Genomic DNA, 19,832 nt, shown 5'->3' with positions numbered 1-19,832 from the left:
TCTCTCTCTCTCTCTCTCTCTCTCTCTCTCTCTCTCCCTCTCCCCTCTCTCTCCTTCTCTGTCCCTCCCTCCCCCTCCCCCCTCTGTCATTTTTTAAATAGCCCATTTCTTTTGCCCCAGGAGGAAGCAGGATTGTGGCAAGAGTAATGGCTCTAAGAACCTGTTCACTTCATGGTGGCAAAGTGAAAGACAGGATAACGCATACGATGGGTTGCCACAGCCCTCTTCAGGAAGACTCTCATGCCTGGCCAATGACCTAACTTCCTTCCAGTAGGCTCCATCTCTTAGATCAGTGGCTTTCAACCTTCCTAATGCTGTGACCCTTTAATACAGTCCCTCATGTTGTGTTGACCTCAACTATAAAATTATTTCTTTGCTACTTTATAACTGTAATATTGCTATTGCTATGAATTGTGATGTAAATATCCAATATGCAGGATACCTGACATGCAAACCCTGTGGGGGCTGCGACCCACAGGTTGAGAACGGTCATCTTAGAGGTTCCATGACCGCCAACAGTGCCATGGCTGGGAAACATGCCACCGGGGAGCATTTGTCCAAGCCATAAGCAGAAAAAGAGTTCTGGGAGACAATGATACATTTAGTACCTTGATTGTGGCAATACGTCCAAATCTATCAACTTGTGGACAAGTTTTACTTGTCCATTGTAATTCAGCCAAGTTATTTTTAAAACAACGGTGGTGAGAAAAATCTGAATAAGCCCCATGTCTTAATTACAGCTTCTACTGCTGTGAAGAGACACCATGACCACTGCAACTCTTATAAAGGACAACATTTAATTGGGGCTGGCTTACAGTTCAGAGGTTCAGTCCATTATCATCATGGCAGGAAGCATGGCAGCATGCAGGCAGACATGGTGTTGCAGAGGCCTGGATCCACAGGCACCAAGAAGAGAGAGTGATACCAGGGCCTGGCTTGAGCATCTGACATCCGCGTGACGTACTTTCTTCAAGAAGGCCACACCTCCTAATAGTGCCATTCCCTATGAGCCTATGGGGCCATTTTCATTCCAACCACCACATCCCATGCACTTGGTGGAATGAAAGGCAAGGTGGAGGAATAGAGTGGGAGAGTATAGAGGAGGGCAGGTCCAGAGAGAGTTCTGAGTTACAGTGGTGGATTTGGGACTTCCACCTTCAGCTTCAGTCTTTGCCAACATTGGTGGGGAGCCAGGGATCGCCATCAGAGCACAGCTTCAGAATGGAGTAGGATTCAGGTCGTGCCCTGGCTTCTTTAGGTCTCCTGAGAGGCGGCATCAACCTCAGAAGTGGCCCAGGACATTTCCATCATTGGACAGCATCTCATGGAGGCTGTGGGTGACCTGGGGTTGGTGCAAGTGAAGTCGGAGGACTGTGTGTGACCTGGTGGCAGGGGACCACTCAGAGTGAAGGAGGAACCAGCCTGCCCATATGTTTGGAAGGCAAGAAGAACAATTCTCCATAAAATAAATGAATGTGCTAATGAATGACCTTTTAAAACTCCTTGACAATACCCAGACTGGGGGGAGGGGGAGATCTCATGTTTCATCTAGCTGTTCTTGTATTAATTTCTAGGGCAAAATACGAGGCTTAATTCTCATTAAAATCTGTACCCACCTAAGGTTCCCAGGAATAAAATTCTATTATCCATTCTCTTTGGTTTCTCCTTTCAAGAATGCTTGGTATGCTGGGACTCTACACAGCAGGACTTCTGTGTCACTGAGAATTTCTCCTCCCCTCCCCTCAGGACCTATACAGTGCTTTAGCTTAGCAGCTTGGCTTCTGGACTCTGCATATCACAAAAGCACATTCTGAGGTAACCTCTACAGCCTTGGAAAGTGAATTTTAGGTCTGCTTGTAACACAGGCTGTCAAATCCTGTGCCTGAGTAATGGATGGCTCTCATTTCTGTGGTAGACTGCACATCTTGCCCTCTGGTGTCTGTCAGGACAAGGGTGGTGTTCTGGGCATCCATGATGGTAACATTTGGGGAGGGGACCGCATGTGGATTATGCACTGGCTCCCAGGTAAATCTGGTTTTCTTAAAAAAAGCTTTATTGTATATATATGAGTACTTTGCCAGCATTGCTACCCCAACTCTGTCTTTCTAAAGTCCCTTCAGAAGGAGAGAAAGTGAAGAATGACCCTGAATCTTAAGCCACTAATGGTTCAGAGAAAGTGGAAGGTTTAAAGCATCTTGGTTGGTTGCTAAATCCCAAAATGTTATAAAGGTGAATGAGTGCTACACTGTTTCTCTCTAACAGAAGTAGGTTTGTGTGTGTGTGTGTGTGTGTGTGTGTGTGTTTGTGTGTGTGTGTATGTATGTGTGGTCTTTCTGTATGTGTGGTGTGTCTGCATGCATATGTATGTTTGTATGTATGTGTAGGTGGTGTGTGTGTCTATATGGGTGTGGTGAGCTTATGCATGGTAAATATGCAAGTTGTGTGTGCTTGTGAAGTGTCTCTTTGTGTGTGTGTATATGTGTGGTGTGTCTGTGCAAGCTTCTATACATCCTTATATGTGTGTGCTTGTTCTTGTGTTTTCAAGTGTGTAAGTAAGCTAGAGGTTGATTCTCCTGTTTCTGCCTCTCTAGTGCTGGCTTTACCATGATACACTGTCATACCATACTTCTATTACACGGCTTCTGGGAGTCTAAACTCAGGTTCTCATGTTTGCATAGCAAGCACCTTATCTACTTGCTTATCCTGCTTACCTACTTTGTCTATCTTGCTATCTCTTCAAATATTTATCCATTTATCCATCTGTCTATCCATCTATCCATCCATCCATCCAACCATCCTGTCCATCAGTCCATGTGTCTGTTCATCTATCCAACATCCATCCATCCATCCATCCATCCATCCATCCATCCATCTATCCACCTATCCATCCAATCATCCAACCATCCATCCATCTATCCATCTATCCATCCATCTGTCCATCTATCCATCCAACCATCTATCCATCATCCATCCATTCATCCATCCACCCACCCACCCATCCATCCATCTATCCATCCATCCATTCATCCATCTGTCCATCTATCCATCCAATCATCCATCCATCCATCCATCCATCCATCCATCCATCCAATCATCCATCCAATCATCCATCCATCCACCCACCCACCCTTTTGTGGTAGTTTGAATGAGAAATGCCCCCTATAGGCTCATGTTCTTGAACATGTGATCCCCAGTAGGTGGTGCTGTTTAGAAAGGCTGTGGAACCACCAGGACAGTGGCTCTCAGTCTTCCTAAACTCTATAACCCTTTATAGTTCTTCACGTTGTGGTGACTCCCAGCCATAAAAGTATTTTTGTTGATACTTCATAATTTAAATTTTGGTATTGTTATGAATTGTAATGTAAATGTCTGTGTTTTCTGATGGTCTTAAACGACCCTTGTGCAAAGGTCGTTCAGCTTCAAAGGGGTCATGACCCACATGTTGAGAACCACTGCTCTAGGAGCTGGAGCCTTCCTGGAAAAGTATATAGCTGAGGGCAAGCTTTGAGTATTCACAGCCTCACCTATTTCCAGTATTTCCAGTTGTCTCTCTCTCTCTCCCCCTCCCTCCCCTTCCCCCTCCCTCACCCCCCTCTCAGCTGCACGTTTTGTAGTTGAGATGTGACCCCTCACCTGCCATCTCTAGACACCTGCTGCTCTGCCTCCTTTCCATTACGGACTCTCCCTCTGGAACCATAACCCTAATCAAACTCTTTTTCTCCACTTTTGGATATAATATTTTATCACAGCAACCAAATAGGAACTAATAAAAAATGATCCTCCCCCACCCTGCCACCCAACCATCCGACTTATCCAATAGCTTCTCACTGAGCACCCACTGTTTACCAAGTGTGGCTCGGGATGGTACGGAGCAATCCTTTCCTCTTTTGGGGAAATTCGAATAATGGATGCAGAAGTGCAGCTCGATTCTCTATCACTCTATGAAAGAAAAGGCAGGCTGGGTGGAGGGTGACTGGGATGTAAGGTGTTGAGGTAGACCCGAGACAACATAAGCAGAGACCTGACCAGTATGAAGAGAAGCATAGCCTGGACGGTGGGCACAGTGGGCTTTGGGCCCAGCAAACAGCGGTTGTAAAGGCTGGTGCCATCTTGGCGTTTGCGAGTACTCCAGTAAAGAGTACCAGCCACTGGCTTCCAGGATCGCCCTAATCCAGGATGGCCTCAGCTCAACATCATTACATTTTCAGAGCTACAATTTCCAAACAAGGTCAGACTGGCTTCTGTGTTGGGAATAAAGAGGGAGCTGGATTGCAATGGACTTTCTTGGCGGATGAACTATTCAAGTGGACTCCCTCTGAAGCCAGCGATCAGAATCCTGTGAGTGCAGTGCCCACATCATTGGGGGTGCAGTATATTTGCCAGACTACCAGCAGGTGGATAATGGTCAGTGAGGTAGGAGATGCTCTCAGCAGAAGGCTCAAGCTACTGGCTCCTTACTGCACACCACCCACACAAACAGGCTGTGGTTTCTCACATGCCCCATGAAGCCTTTGGTCCCCTAGAGCAGCAGTTCTCAACCTTCCCAATGCTGGGGCCCTTTAACACAGTTCCTCATGTTGTGGTGACACCCCCCCCACCATAAAATTATTTTCACTGCTACTTCATAACTGGAACTTTGCTACTGTTATAAGTCATGATGTTAAATATCTGACATGCAGGATATTTGATATGTGACCCCTGTGAAAGGGTTATTTGACCCCCAGAGGGGTTGGGACCCACAGGTTGAGAACCACCATCCTCGAAGCAACACCTCAATAGTCCACACCCTCAGATCCCTTTGAGCAGCTACTGAGTAACACTTTATTTTTAGTTTGACCTTAATCAGAGATTGTGATGTGTCACGGAAAGGCCAAGGACACAACACCAGGTTCCCGCCCTGTGCACCGGTCAAGGAGAATGACTTCATCTTGAGTCTACATTGACAAAAGGATGATGACTTGAGGACTCATCAAAACTACAAGAAAACCAGCCGGCACCAAGAAATCCAACTGAAATGCCTCTTTCCTGGGAAAGGCGACTTCTTGCTCCTGCCAAATGAGAGCTGTCTTTCTCTAGAGTATGCCTAAAAGTTAGGGCTTTTAATTTCTTTCTTTTTTTTTTTTTGGAGATAGGGTCCTACTATGTAGCTCTAAAAGGCCTGGTACCTACGTTTTAGACCAGGCTGGCCTTGAACTCTGCCTTCCGAATGCTGGGGTTAAGGGCATATGCCATCATGCCTGGCCCAAAGTTGGGATATTTCTCTCCCATTTAAAAAAAAAAAATGAAGGGCTGGAGAGATGGCTCAGTGGTTAAGAGCACTGACTCTTCTTTCAGAGGTCCTAAGTTCAATTCTCAGCAACCACATGATGGCTCACAATCACCCATAATGAGATCTGACGCCTTCTTCTAGTGCATCTGAAGACCGCTACAGTGTACTTACGTATAATAATAAATACATCTTTAAAAAAATTATAGGAAGACAATTTGGGACAACAGATCTATTTATATCCATCCAGATGCTGGTAAAGTTCCATTTCTCCTATGAAAGACTTCCCCATGTGGGTAGCATCATCAATACTCAAGGTTAATATAAAGCAAGGAACACTTCAGGATATTTGAGCTGGGCACTGTATGGGAGTTCCATTAGCCCCAGTGGATTCTACTGAAAGTCTGCAGCCCCATTTCCTCCTGTCACAAAGAAATTAGTCCACTGAGTCCATACCTGACCTCTGCTCCTGACCAACCTTAGCTGAATATTTGTTTTTACATAGAAGAGATGATCACCCCAAGATGTACTTGACAGCCCAAGGGCTTCTCCAATCCCATGCTACCCATACAGGGACCTGGAAGGATCTTGGTCCTTCCTAGATTCAGACCTCTGCCCCAAGCCTGATGTGGGTATGAGGTGGGTATCAGGTAGGAAGAGGATGCTGATGGGAAGGACAGTCTACAGCTGTCTGGAGATGGTGCTGTGCAGGCTGCATTGGGATCAGCTGCTGCATGGGATTAACGGGCTTCTGCTTGACTGGGCTCTTACAGACCTATGTGTGCAGCCTGCTCAGTGCCTGGCGGGAGGGTGGGGGGCTTTGGGGGATGTCAGATTCTTAGGCCTGATGGTACAGTCCGCTGGTGGCTCTTCCTGTCCACAGCTTTCTCTCTACACTGAATAAAGAGCTTGAGAAGACATGGTGCTGAGGCAAGAACTTCCCCAGAAAGAAATTCCTCTTTAATAATCGTCCCACCCACCCACTGGATGCTTCTAAAGGCTGTTTTCTTTAAGATAAACAGCATCCTGAAAAATTGCTTGCTTTCTTCTCTTTTTATGATTATATATATATATATATATATATATATATATATATATATATATGTATATATAACTCCCCTCTTGAGGTCAGAAGAGGATGTCAGAGCTGGAGTTATAAGCAGTTATGGGCCACACATTGTGAGTGTTGAACTGAACTGGGATTCTCTGCAAGAACTGCAAGTGCTCTGAGCCATTTCTCCATCCCTTATTCAATGTTTTCAAAGGCCTAACCAACTGTAAAACAGCAACAGGTGTCTTGCTTCATGGTGTTTTTTTTTTTTTTCCTCTCTTTAAACAAAACCCTTAGCTAGTCCTGTCATTTCCAGATACTTGGGATTCTGAGGCAGGAGAATGGCGAGTTGCGGGCTTGACTGGGCTATAGAATGGGAACAAGGATAGTCTGGACAACATAGTGAGGCTGTGTCTCAAAGTAACAAGATGAGTTGTAACATGTCAGGGGGTGTTGCAGAATGAGCATGAGGTCATAGGTTTAATCCCAGTAGAAAAAAAATGAAATAGAATTTCTCATCTTTGAGTGAGGCTCTACATCCTGTTCCTACTTACAATCAATAAAGGTTGCTTGGTTTGTGGGTTTTTTTTTTTTTTTTTTTTTTTTTTTTTTTTGCTTTTTTGGGCTAGTTAGAAATGTACTTAATCTCATTGTAGTTATAAGAAAAAGCTACTTTCGGGTATGGCTCTTTGTTTTCTTCATAAAGAACTGAATCTCCTAAACATTTTGTTACTTTCAAACACTCACACCAAAACCTAGTTTTTAAGTACCTCTGAGCCATTTCATCTAAAACCCTTTTGTTAGCACATATCAGGCAAGGTCTTCCTATGTAGCCCAGGCTGGTTTTGAACTCAGAATCCTCCTGCTCTCAATCTGAGAACTGGGATTATAGGTGTGCCCATTCATACTCCACTGATGACTGTTCCTGATTCTCTAGGCTGTGCTGCAAAACTGAAGTCAAGTTGTATGTTCCAGAGAAGCGCCACACAGGTGAACCCCTGAGCCTAGAGGTCACATGCAGGCTGCATGCCCGCTGGCCCTGTAGAGATGACATCATCATCAGTGACTATGGCATGAAGCCAATCTGAATTCACTTGAGGTAACTTGCAGACAAAAGGATGTGGGGTGTGACACTAGAAGTGATTCCAACTCATCTTAAAAGCACTGTAAAAACACAATAACCACAATAATGACATCTCATTTCAAAGAGGACTCACGTGTTGACAATGGGCCGTAATAATATCTTATGTCTTTATAATGGTTTTGCCTTTCAAAGCATTCGAATGTCTTATCTTTCTGAAATAGGCAGGATAGGAATTGGGTGCTTATGTCCTGTAATGGATGTTGGCACGAATTCTACGATGCAGATTTGGAAAAAAAAAAAAATGCCATGGGTCACACAGTAAATATTTTAGAGTTTTTGAGCACACAAGCAAAACTGCTTAAAATGTAGACTTGAAAGTGGACTTCCAGGTCAGGGATCGATGGGGAGGGGGCAGCTACCTGGGGTTACGGTACACATTCAAAGCCAAGAATGAACCAGGCAAAGTGGTGCACCCCTATAATCTCAGTACCATGGAGGCTGGGGCAGGAGGATTGAGCCTTTGAAGTGAGTCTGGATCATAGAGTGAGTTCAAAGCCAGCTGACTCTCCTCATGAGACCCTTGCGGCTCAGAGGCCGTGTGATTAGCAGCTGTGTGCAGTGCTCCGATCCAGTCGCAACCACTCTCTACCTTCTCCAAGCTAAGAATCCTGGAGCAGAAGACATGTAGGCTAATGTCTGTTGTGTCTGGCTAGTGTCTGTCTCCCACCTTACAGTGAGAGACAAGCTTTTCCATGATACATCATGTCTGCCGATTCTGAGGCCTACTGTGCTGGGTGACATGGCTCGAGGCCTGGTAAGTGGAGTGTAGCATTCTCTCTGACTTTGATGAATGGCTGAGGGGAGCACACACAAGCCGGGCCAATGCATCCAAAGATTTACCCATTATTACTTTTTCAAATTGTGTGTGTGTGTGTGTGTATGCACATGTATATGTGCAGTGCCTTCAGAGTCCAGAAGAAGGGGTCAGATCCCCTAAACTGAAGTTATAAGCAGCTGGAGTTAGAAACTGAACTTGGGTCCTTTGAAAGCACAGAATAAGCTTTCCTAACTAGAGAGCCATCTCTCTAGTCCAATACTACTAACTAAACCAGAGCTTCCCGGGGGTGGGGGGTGGGAAGGAATTTCTGAATGATTCACAGTGAGGGTCTTGTTCTTTCTGCTGTGACAACACAATTACGGCACCTACTATAGCCACCTGTCAGTCTAACAGAGGGTAAGATACCCAAGGCCCAGGGCGTCCGGGGTGTGATTTACAGATCAGCATCAATAATCTTTTCTAGAAGGTCTTAAAATGCTCCAGGTAGATTTTCTAAACGCAATGTGCACACACAGGAGTTTGAAAAACATTTTAAGTTCAGATTGGTTTTATCTCTTAGGTAAGCTGAAGAATCCTGATCAATCCATTTTCCATAATCTCTTACTAATCCAGTTAAATAGGATGCTTGCTGATTAAGAGTGCATCAGTGGGAGTGCAGGATGCTAAACACATAACTTGTAATCCAACCTCCCTGTAGGTAGGGTGGAGAACACGAGGTCCTGTAACTCCAGTGTGGCCTAACCACTGTATACGGTCGGCTGGCTTCTTGACTATTGAAAGAGCCTTGTCCATGGTCCAAGGGAAATGGGATGAAGAAGTTGCCTACAAAGAGCAGGGAGGGGCTAGGAGCACCACCCCCCTTGTGGTGGGAGCTGCATAGTACAGGGTCCCCTGCAGTCTTAGTTTCCTTTCTGTTGCTGTAAGAAAAAAAACCCATAACAAAAGCAATTTAGAGCATAAAGAATTTCTTTGGCTTACATTTCCAGGTTACAGCCCATCATTAAGGGGTAGTCAAGGCAGGGACTGAGGCAGCTTATCAGGCTGTATCCATGGTCAAGAGCAGAGAAAATAGCACTCACACATGCTGCCTGCCTGCCCATGGGATGGATGGCAGCCTGCTTTCGTCACTCTTACACAGTCCGGGAAATGGCACTGCCCACATTCAGGGTGGGTTCTTCCACCTCAACTGACCATTAAGATAATCCCCCACAGACACACCCACTGGCCAAGCTGATCCAGGCAATTCTTCACTCAGACTCCCTTCCCAGGTGATTCCAGGTTGTGTCGAGCTGAGAGTTAAAACCCACCAGCACATTTCCCCATTTACACCATCCCATATAATCTCGAATAAGTTGGGTTGACTCAGGTCTCTGAGATCTGTGGTCACTTGTGGCCACAGCCTATCCCAGCTCATCCTGACCAGGAGGACACATGGCAGCCTAAAGTTTCTAAAAAAATGGGAGCAGGAAAAGAAGAGCCAAAATGGTTTAAAATAAAAGCAAGCAACAAGGACTTTGGTATGGAGACTCGGCTAGTACCATGACACATCTTCTGGGAGGCTTAGCTGATGAGAGGTGATGTTGCTACTCCCAGGGTGGACGAAGATCAGTCACTTATGCGTAAGTAATTGTAGCAATGATCTGGGAAAGAGGAAGCACGCAGGAGTACTGTCGGTCAGTAGAACTCAAGGGCTATTGTGGCCCCAATGACTTACCATAGCGAGGGGGACAATGGCAACCAGGTCCTTCTGGCTGATGAAGATCTCAGACACAGCGATGTCCGTGGTCCCCTTCCTCGGGTACTCCACCTGCCATGTGATGGGCTGTGTCCCCGAGAGGCTGCTGAAGCTGGTGATTTCAAAATTCATCTGCATGACCTCGCTGAATAAATTGCTGCTCCTGGAAGGGAATGGTAGGAAACAGCTTCAGTGTGATGTTGTTTGAAAGTTCCTTCTCTCCCTTTACCCCAATCCCACAATGGTGCTCGAAACGAGGGGAGGAGAGAACCGACTCTTAGGAACGGACCCAGGCACTTGAAGCATGATGTCACTTTTAAGTTAGAGAGTGGGGAGCTGGGACAGACGGCACCCACGAGCTACAGATCTGGACACAAATTCTTAAATATTGAGCCATTGATCACTGTGTGGAGGGATGAGGTCTTTGGATTGTTTTTGAGACAAGGGCTCACTACGTATCTGTGGATTTCCTGGAGTTCACTCTGTAGACCAGGCTAGCCACGAACTTGTAGACATCGCCAATCCTGAGTGCTGGGATTAGTGTGCACCACCACATGTAGATAACGCTTGTTGTTTTGGCGCTCAAGTGGGGACCTGCCATACACATGTACTTTTAAGACCGATCCACGGAGCTGTGGTGTAGCTTAACTGGTAGAGTGGATATACATGCTTGCCTGGCATGTACAAAGCCACTGGTTCAATTCCCCAGCTCTCCGTCCACCAGGCATGATGGGGCACACCTGTGATCCCAGCATGTGGGAAGCTGAGGCAGGTGGATTGGAGTTCACAGCCATCCTGGTTACACTATGATTTCACGGCTAGCCTGGGATACACGAGACCTTGTCTTTTGGACTTTGCCATGCATATGAGCTAGAGTTATCCAGCTCTGTATATCATATCCTCACTCAGAATCTGTCCCTATTAGATGTTCCTTTATGTGCTTGGTGCTGGGAGACAGCAGCAAAGAAAAGAGGGCAGTCAATGCAGTGAGCATCTGCTTTGAGGAGATTAAGAGCATACACATATCAGGGGAGTGTGGTGATGCTGGAGTTAGAGGGGGGGAGAGAGGGAGAGAGGGAGAGAGAGAGAGAGAGAAATGAGCACTTAGGGAACCCCAGAGAGTGTCAGAAACCACAACTTGATAAATCAATGGTTACAGATGTAACCCTTGAAAGAAAATGTCAAAATTGTCTTTAAAAAAATGTAAATAAATACCCCCCCAATAGTCACAACAAATTCCAGACCATTGAAAACTCAATTTTCCAAACCTCTTAGACTCATCTGCAAGAAAACAGAGCCTAGGAATGACCTAAAAGCCAAAGAGAGTTTAACTTCCCAGCCTAGAAGGTCAGTGCTCGTGGAAGCAGAGAGACTCATGGAATGAAGAGATAAAATTCTGACTGGGGAAGCCTTTCTCAGGAGAATGGTACAGTCTGATCACGGGCTGTGTTTTACCTCTGCTTCAAGCATTGCCAGGAACCCAAACAAATCTTTCCTACGCTGCCCACCCAGGTACCTTTCCGATGAGCTCTCTCTCCGTGCTGCTGAGATTTATCGAGTAGCTTTGCAGGCTCCCCCTTAAGTTAATTGAGGAAGTAGGGACTGAAAAAGCGTCTCAGTGTGAGCAGGATAGGGGGAGAGAAAGAAATGGGGTGATGTGGGCAAAGAGGCGGTTGCAAAGCTAGAACCCTAAGAAAACAGCCTTAGAGAAGACTATGCCTCCCCCCGCCAAACACACAGGCTTCTAAGTCTTGCTCCTCTGTGCCAGTGGTTACCATTCAGAGCTCAGAGGGAGGATATCTGATCAGTTGAGATTTAACATGCGAGTGCAGAGAAAGGCCCTGGCCTCCCCTACTGTAGTTAGTATGCAAGACAGAACTCAGAACGCAGGACATTAGAGCAGCAGGGAGGAGATGCTTGTGAAGTCTGCCCTGTGGAAGAGGGCAGCACATTTGGACTTGACTCCAAGATTCAGCTTTAAAGATAAGCAAACAGGAGGGCTGGAGAGATGGGCCAGTGGTTAAGAGCATGTGTTGCTCTTGCAGGGACCTCGGATCAGTTCTTTGCGCCCACACGGCAGCTCTCAATCATCTGTTTCAGGGGATCTGACATCCTCTTTTGGCCACTGTGGGCACCAGATACTCATACACTTATGCAGGCAAAGTACTCATATACATAAAATAAAAATCAATCTTAAAAAGACATAAGAAAAGGCTAAAGGGATGACTTTGTAAGTAAAGGGCTAGCCATACAAGTATGGGGCTTTGATTCCTAGCACTGATGTAAAACAGCTGGGTATAGTAGCACACACCTGCTGTGGCATACACAGTGCTTGGGAGACAGAAAGACGAGAGAAGAGTCCCCGTGGGTAACTGGCTAGGGAGCCTAACTTAATTGATGTGCCTTAGGTTCCAGTGAGGGACTCTATTGTAGAAAACAAGGGAGATGGGAGGTTGAGAGAGGTTCAGACATTACGAGTACATAATATGCTCTCGCAGAAGATTCAAGCTTTGTTTCCAACATGCATGCTGCATGGCTTACAAACTGCCTATAGCTCCAGGTCCACAAACCCCATGTTCTGGTCTTCATGGGCATTTGCATACATGTGCACATCCTTATAAACACTCAAAAAATACATGTGTATAATTTAAATAAAGTAAATCAATTGGGACTAAAAAGATGACTCAGAGGCTTGAAATATGGAATATTTTTGCAGAGGACCTGAGTTCAATTCTTGAGACTCACATGAAGCCTCTGACCTCCTGGGGCACCCATACTAACAAATCCATGCCCTCCCCCAAGAGAATTACAAAATAATACATGTTTAAACAAAAGCAACAGTAAAGTGAAGGAGCATCCACAACATTCTGATGGCTAAGAGTGGAGGCTGTCCTCTGGCCTCCACAGGGACATACACATCTGTACACACCTATATTCCCACACGCAGATACAGACATAGAGACACATACAGAGAAACAGACACACAGACACACACACTGAAACAAGCAAACAAATGACCTCTTATTTCTATCTCCTACCCCAAAGACTAAATACCTAGGAGTTGGGGGTCAGGTAGACACACAGGGAGGCAAAGGAAAGAGATGCATTACATGCGCATCATGTAAACGACAATACCATTGTTTAAAGGATCCAAAATGTAGAAAGGAACCTGAGCTTTCCTGCCCTATGGTGCAGGCTGCAGCCCCCCTTCGCCCCGCTAATGGTTTAAGTACCCGGGAAGTTGGGAAGAAAGCAATGGATGCCTGGGTGTGCTCTCCACAAAGACAATGAAGAGAGTCAAGAGTGGACATTCAGAACTTAGAACCGAGACGGTGATGAAGAGTCAAGGTTCAACACTGCAGCTGTGCACAGGAAGCTTTCCGTGTGGGCACCATCTTCTCGCGGTCCTTTCCCTCCATCTCTCAGGGCTGGTGCAGAGACAGGATAGGGGGATGGTACAACCACACGTTCTGGAATTAGATGTGTGGGGGTCTGAACTATCGCTACTCTGTGGAGCTGAAGGGAGGTCTCAGATAAGGTGCTCGACCCATGAGCTCTCAACCTGGGAGGACCAGAGGGAGCAAGCTGAGAGGCTGTATACAATTCTGACATCTGCACTTGCCCGGCAGAGTTCTTGGCTTTAGCAGGGTGGGCTGGGGCTTGGACACAGATTCCTGAGGATCTCCGGTGACTAGACGGTTCCATGATATTTAAGAACATCTGAATCCGTCCGGGGCTCTGGTCCATGGGATGGTGCCACTCACATTCAGGGAGAGTCTTCCCTTCTCGGTGCATCATGTCTGGACATGGCCTCCTTTGAGGACAGGCATCCAGATGTGTCTCCCAGGTGATTGAGTTAACATTCAAGTCTGACCATCACAGGGGCTTCCGGGTGGCACCAAATGAATACAATGACAGCTAATGAGTAGAGTCATGCTCTGCTCCATACACTGGAGAGAGAGACTGAAAATGTGCCTTCTGCATTTGTTGCCTGAAGTTAAACTCAGCACTGGCATTTTATTGAGTCAACCTTCTGAGCCTTGGGTTGGGGCCCTGTGAGGGCTTGTATATGCTTAGCCCAGGGAGTGGCACTACTAGGAGGGGTGGCCTTGTTGGAGGAAGTGTGTCACTGTGAGCATGGACAATGAGACACTCTTAACCACATGGGAGCCTGTCTTCTACTAGCTGCCTTCAGATGAAGATGTAGAACTCTCAGCTCCTCCTGCACCATGCCTGCCTGGATGCTGCCATGTTCCCACCTTGATGCTAATGGACTGAACTTCTGAATCTGTAAGCCAGCTCCAATGAAATGTTGTCCTTATGAGAGTTGCCTTGGTCATGGTGTCTGCTCACAGCAGTAACACCCTAACCAAGATGGACCCACAATCCTTTCATCTCCCCAGTCCCGACAACAGAACTACCTTCCCTCTTCTGTCTTCTTACTCTCTTTCTCCATATGGCCACCTCTACCACTCAGACACCTCAGGTGTCCCTCCTCTCAGGCCTTCTGTAATTATTTCCAACCACATCACTTATCATCAACCTATCCTGCTGCCCGCAGCTCACCCACTCATGCTATTGAACCCCTGTGGCTTGGGACTCACCCTTCCTTTACACAGCCACACGACCCAGTGTGCATTTATCTGCACTTGGGGGTTCAGTATCCACATCCCCCTTCACCAATTCATGCTCCCTAGTAGCAGGGCTCCAGAATTCTTCCATTACCTTCAAATGACATATTACCGTGCTGACCCACCAGAGGGACGCAGTAAATGTTTGCTAAATGAATAATAGATGAGCGACTGCCTGGCTTCCTGATATTCACACTTTTCCTTCCAGTAGTCAGGTTAATATTAATTTCTACGCAGGAGGGGGAGAGTCTCCGTTTTGTTAGGAAGGACGGCGCAGAGGCATGCTTTGGAGCTATCAGTTTTTCCAGAAGGGTTGAACCCATTCCAAGAGGAAAAAAAAAATAGCAAGAAGCAGGGTCTGTTGGAGACCTTCCAGAGAAGACATGCTCGGAGGTCCACTCCTAAAACTTTGCCTTTCCCAAATATCACAGAGGACAGACGCTGGATCTGCTCCAAAGCTTGCTATTGAATTTTACGCCTGCTAAGCTCTGCTAAGTACATAATGAGGAGTCTGAATTAACTATGCAAAAGTGTAATTTACAGTTAATGTTTGTAATTGATGAGTTGTGGGTCTCTGTGGCGGCGCTAACTGCTGAGACGGACGGGCCCTGAGGGGGATGAAGGAAAGTTTCTTAGTTCTAGAACAGAAGGCTTCCTCTACTCGTGTCTCACCAGTCAGCCACCCGTCAAGCATTCAGAAGAGAAGATCCCTGCCAGGAACCCCTTGGAAACACCCAGAAGTGATCACTGTGGCTGATGGAGGGTGGGGAGTGCCACGGAGGAACCCCCAGACACCGGCTGCCCACTGGCCAGTTCCTTGGCTAAAGTCACAGGGAAGAGAGTGGCCCAACCAATGCATATTAACATGCCAGTGAGGTTCCTTTCTAGTCCCAGGGTTCTCTTCTTCGTCATCCATTGCAGTGACATCTTCTAAGCAGCTGGGATTCAGCTAGGGCTGTGACCTGTGGTGGTTTTAAACATGCTATGTCCTCACTCCTACCTCCTAGACGCACACATCTGAACACTTGGTTTTGAGCAGGGGAATGCTGTTTTGGGGAGCTTGTGGGATTTGGGGGAGTTTAGTCCTCATCAGAGGTAATGAATTTCTGGGGATGGCGAGCCTTGAGCTTGATAGCTTGACCCTGTTTCTTTGTCTGGTCACTGCGTGTTGACTGACAGCCACGATAGGATCGGTTCCCATTGTAAAATGACTCCTATTCTGCCTCGCCTGTATCCCCCTTCAGACCATGAGTCAGAATAAACTTGAGAGGAAACTGTCAGGAGAAGACTGTCTCACTGTTGCTGCAACTATGTGGTATGTGGTGTGCCTGGTGGCTTTTTGGGTGTACACCCTAGATCAAAAATCTCTGCCCTCCTATTAGAGGTACTTAACCAGAGCTGGATGATTGGATATCTAGCTTGACTTCCGTCTTCGGAGTCTCCTTTCTCCTGCTGTACAGAGCCTGGAGGGAGGGATGGGTGAGAGTTTTGACTCCTCCATGTTCTGCCTGGCTAGTGGGGCTAACCTGAAGCTCGGTGCCTCTCTGCTACTTGTCAAAAAAGTACACCGAGGAGAGAGATGAGAGGGTAGAGATGGCTCAGCTGGTGAGGTGTTTGCTTTGCAGACGGGGACCCGAGTTCAGTTCTCAGAACATACAGATACAAGCCATGTGGGATGAAATACGATCAGAAGTCCAGGGCTGGGGAGGCAGAAATAGGCTGATCTCTGTGGCTCACTGACCAGGCACCTTAGCTCATTCAGAGTGCTCTGGGGTTAGGGTTAGGGTTAGGGTTAGGGTTAGGGTTAGGGTTAGGGTTAGGGTTAGGACAGCACCTCAGGAGTGCCAACTAAGGTTGTCCTCTAATCTCCAGACATACAAATGACCAGAGAGAGAGAGAGAGAGAGAGAGAAAGAGAGAGAGAGAGAGAGAGAGAGAGAGAGAGAGAGAGAGAGAGAGAGAGAGAGAGAGAGAGAGAGAGAGAGAGAGAGAGAGAGAGAGAGAGAGAGAGAGGGAGGGAGGGAGGAGATAGGTGACAAGGATCCCTGCATTATGGGACACTGGCTAATCAGTCTGACTTGAGGGTCTTGGTTTTTGTTTTTGCCAGGATCTCATTGTGTAGCTCTGGCTCTCCTGGAATTCACTGTGTAGACCACGCTGGCCTTAAAAAATCACAGAGATCCACCTGCTTCTGCCTCCCAAATGCTGGGATTAAAGGGCCTGCTCCACCACACCTGGTGGCTTGTCCTTTCTTTACTTTGGAGCACCCCTTTGTAAGTTCCCCACTATGGAAAATAACCAGGTAGCCTCAAGGCTGTATGTTAACACTCTGCATAGCCGTTACATCTATCCCCATGTGTGGGGACACATGATGGCAACGTGCTGATTAGCTGGGAGTCTGGTGAAGTGACTTTGGGAAGAGAAGTCTCTACCTCTCAGGTCTCCAGAGAGCCACAGCACGCTCCCCGGACTGTGAACAGCTCTGAGCTCCGACACCGGAGTTCCCAGCTTCGAAGGGATCAGCTGCTTTAAACAGTTACCTCCCACCAGACCCTGTGTGAGAATCAGCTATCAAGAAAAAAAAGGAGCCGGGTGGTGGTGGTGCATGCCTTTAATCCCAGCACTTGGGAGGCAGAGGCAGGCGGATTTCTGAGTTCGAGGCCAGCCTGGTCTACAGAGTGAGTTCCAGGACAGCCAGGGCTATACAGAGAAACCCTGTCTCGAAAAACCAAAACAAACAAACAAAAAAAACAGGCAGCCAATGAAGAAATAAGATGCAACAGGATGCAATGGCCACCCCCACTCTGCTTCATGGACCACTGGGCTCACTCAAAAAGGAGTGCCCCTTGGCCAGAAGCCCCTCCAACCTCAGACGCCACACCCAGATTCTAGTGTCTCCAGAGCATCTGTGACAGAGAGAGATGTGGAACATGGAAGCTGTAGTTGCTTAGCTGGGGCTATCCAACGGGACTTCCAATTTAGAAAAAAGCCTTTCTTAGGTGTCTTGGAAGCAGCTGGAATGGAGAGAAAAGAGGCTGAAATGAACCACATCCTTTGAGAAATCAGTTTAAAGGCTGTAATTTTGGCTTAGAGTAAACTCCGTTTAGGGGACTCCTCGTCTGCAGGCTGTGGGGAATTGGATAATACTGTGTGTTCACACTGGAGATGGGAAACATCATCCTGCTGAAAAACCGTTTTGGGTCCCAGGGTCCTCCTCATGCTGAAGTGTTACAAAGCAGCCGTGACAGCTGGGCCTTTGTGCTCTCCCTGTCTGGGAGGAACAGCAGTGGTGGTTCCTCTAGGAGCCAGGCTGGGGGGTCTCTGGCTCCCTGCATCTGCAATAGGCAGTGTGTAATCTTTGGAAGAGATATTAAGTGTACATGTGCAATGTGTGAGGAGGCAGAAGAGCAGCAAATCCGGTGGCTGTTTCTCAGGCTCAAGGCAGAAGGGAAGACTCACTGTCAACAGTAATGGCTTCCTGAGCACGTGGTCCTGGGCACTGGCCCTTCTGCCTGGCCTTCCCAGCGGCAGAGGCTGCTGGGAGTGGGTAACATCATGCAGGAAGAGAGAACTCAGGCAGAGGAGGAGCCTCCAGAGGCCACCGAGGCAACTGAGGCAACTGAGCCTGTGACGGCAGGCTCTCACCTGGCCCCACTGCTTCTCCTGTCTTGTTTCCTTAACTGGTCTCAGAACAATATCTTAGGATTAGACAAAGGAACTGTATATCTTTAATGCTTCAGTATGAGCAAAGGGAGTCTGGGCTCCAAGTCCACCAGACAGACGGGTGGGGAAAACAGATGGGGAAAGACAGAGAGAAACAGAGACGGAGATGGAAAAGAGAGAGACAGAGATGGATACACACACACACACACACACACACACACACACACACACACACACAAAGTATGGGTGGGTAGGAGAAGTGAGAATCCAAATGTTCTGAGATAGCATAGCGGAGGTTAAAGGTTTTGTGTTAGCACGCATTCACATCCATGGATGGTTGTGTGCCATCCATTCATAACATTGCTCAGGGGACTGGAAACTGGATTAAGTAAGAGGGAGCTATGAACCAATATTGATGGTGTACGTGTGCTGGGCATTCAATTCCTATCAGTACTCACATCCCTCAGTCAAAATGAAGAATAAAACAGTCCTATGAAGAAGTACCAGCCCATGGAGGGGCAAATCCCTGTCTCTAGGACCAAGGCTCCTGAAGCATGTCTCATATCCAGATCTTCCTGACCACCTTCCAGACGATGTCAAGCGCAGCAAGGGTAAACACATGGATGCTGTTATTTCTTGTATTTTTGCTTTCGGTTTCTGAGATAGTTACTCATATAGCTCAGGCTGGCCTCAAATTTCATACACAGATGAGGCTGGCCTTGAACTCTTTTTTTTTTTTTTTTTTTTTTTTTTTTTTTTTTTTTTTTTTTTTTTTTTTTTTTTTTTTTTTTTTTTTTGGTTTTTCGAGACAGGGTTTCTCTCTGTAGCCCCGGCTGTCCTGGTACTCACTCTGTAGACCAGGCTGGCCTCGAACTCGGAAATCCGCCTGCCTCTGCCTCCCAAGTGCTAGGATTAAAGGCATGCGCCACCACCGCCCAGCGGCCTTGAACTCTTGATCCTCCTGCTTCCACCTCCCAAGTGCTGGAATTGCAGATGTGCTGGTGACTGAAATGCTGGGAAAGAGTCTTTATGCCAAGATCTATAGATGTAGGTGTAGGGGTATGTGTTTTGTGTGTGTGTGTGTGTGTGTGTGTGTGTGTGTGTGTCGGGGTTGGTTGGGAGCGCCAAGAGAGGAAGAAATGGGGAGGAGAGGAAGAGAAAGTAGTGAAAGAAAGACGAATGAAGAAAGGATCTAGAAGGCAGGGGTCTGTGAAAGACTTGGATTCTTAAGTCAAACCTCCCCATGCTTCATAGCTGACAGGAAATTCAACAGAATTAAAACAAGTAGAGGCTGTTAGGAATGAAAACTGGTACAGCTGTTTTCTAAAGAGGCCAGTTTGTTTTCAGCCAAGTGGATTGTGGGACTTCTTAACAGCCGCCTGCGGAGGGATGAGTAAAGGATTCACTCAGGGCCCTACCATTTACTGCTAATCTATTGGCGACTAACAGATTTTGAGAGTCGGGGAGACATAGTATTCAACTGTTTTGTTCTTTACTTTGGTTTTCCTTATCAATCAATCAATCAGTCTGTCTGTCTGTCTCTCTCTCTCTCTCTTACACACACA

The 19,832-nt window shown here is 46.9% G+C and overlaps 1 protein-coding gene across 2 annotated transcripts in view; it reads right to left on the bottom strand.

Moving 5' to 3' along the window:
* Tmem132c (transmembrane protein 132C) overlaps positions 1–19,832 on the bottom strand; it is a 316,564-nt gene that overhangs the window by 46,735 nt on the left and 249,997 nt on the right. For both annotated transcript variants that reach the window (XM_031338035.1, XM_031338036.1), the window contains exon 4: positions 9,954–10,137. In XM_031338035.1, coding sequence (XP_031193895.1) covers positions 9,954–10,137 — 184 coding nt within the window. The remainder of the gene's footprint in view (positions 1–9,953; positions 10,138–19,832) is intronic.

The sequence above is a fragment of the Mastomys coucha genome, unplaced genomic scaffold, assembly GCF_008632895.1.
Source record: "Mastomys coucha isolate ucsf_1 unplaced genomic scaffold, UCSF_Mcou_1 pScaffold22, whole genome shotgun sequence".
Classification (NCBI taxonomy): Eukaryota; Metazoa; Chordata; class Mammalia; order Rodentia; family Muridae; genus Mastomys; species Mastomys coucha.
This window is presented reverse-complemented; position numbering and strand designations above follow the sequence as displayed.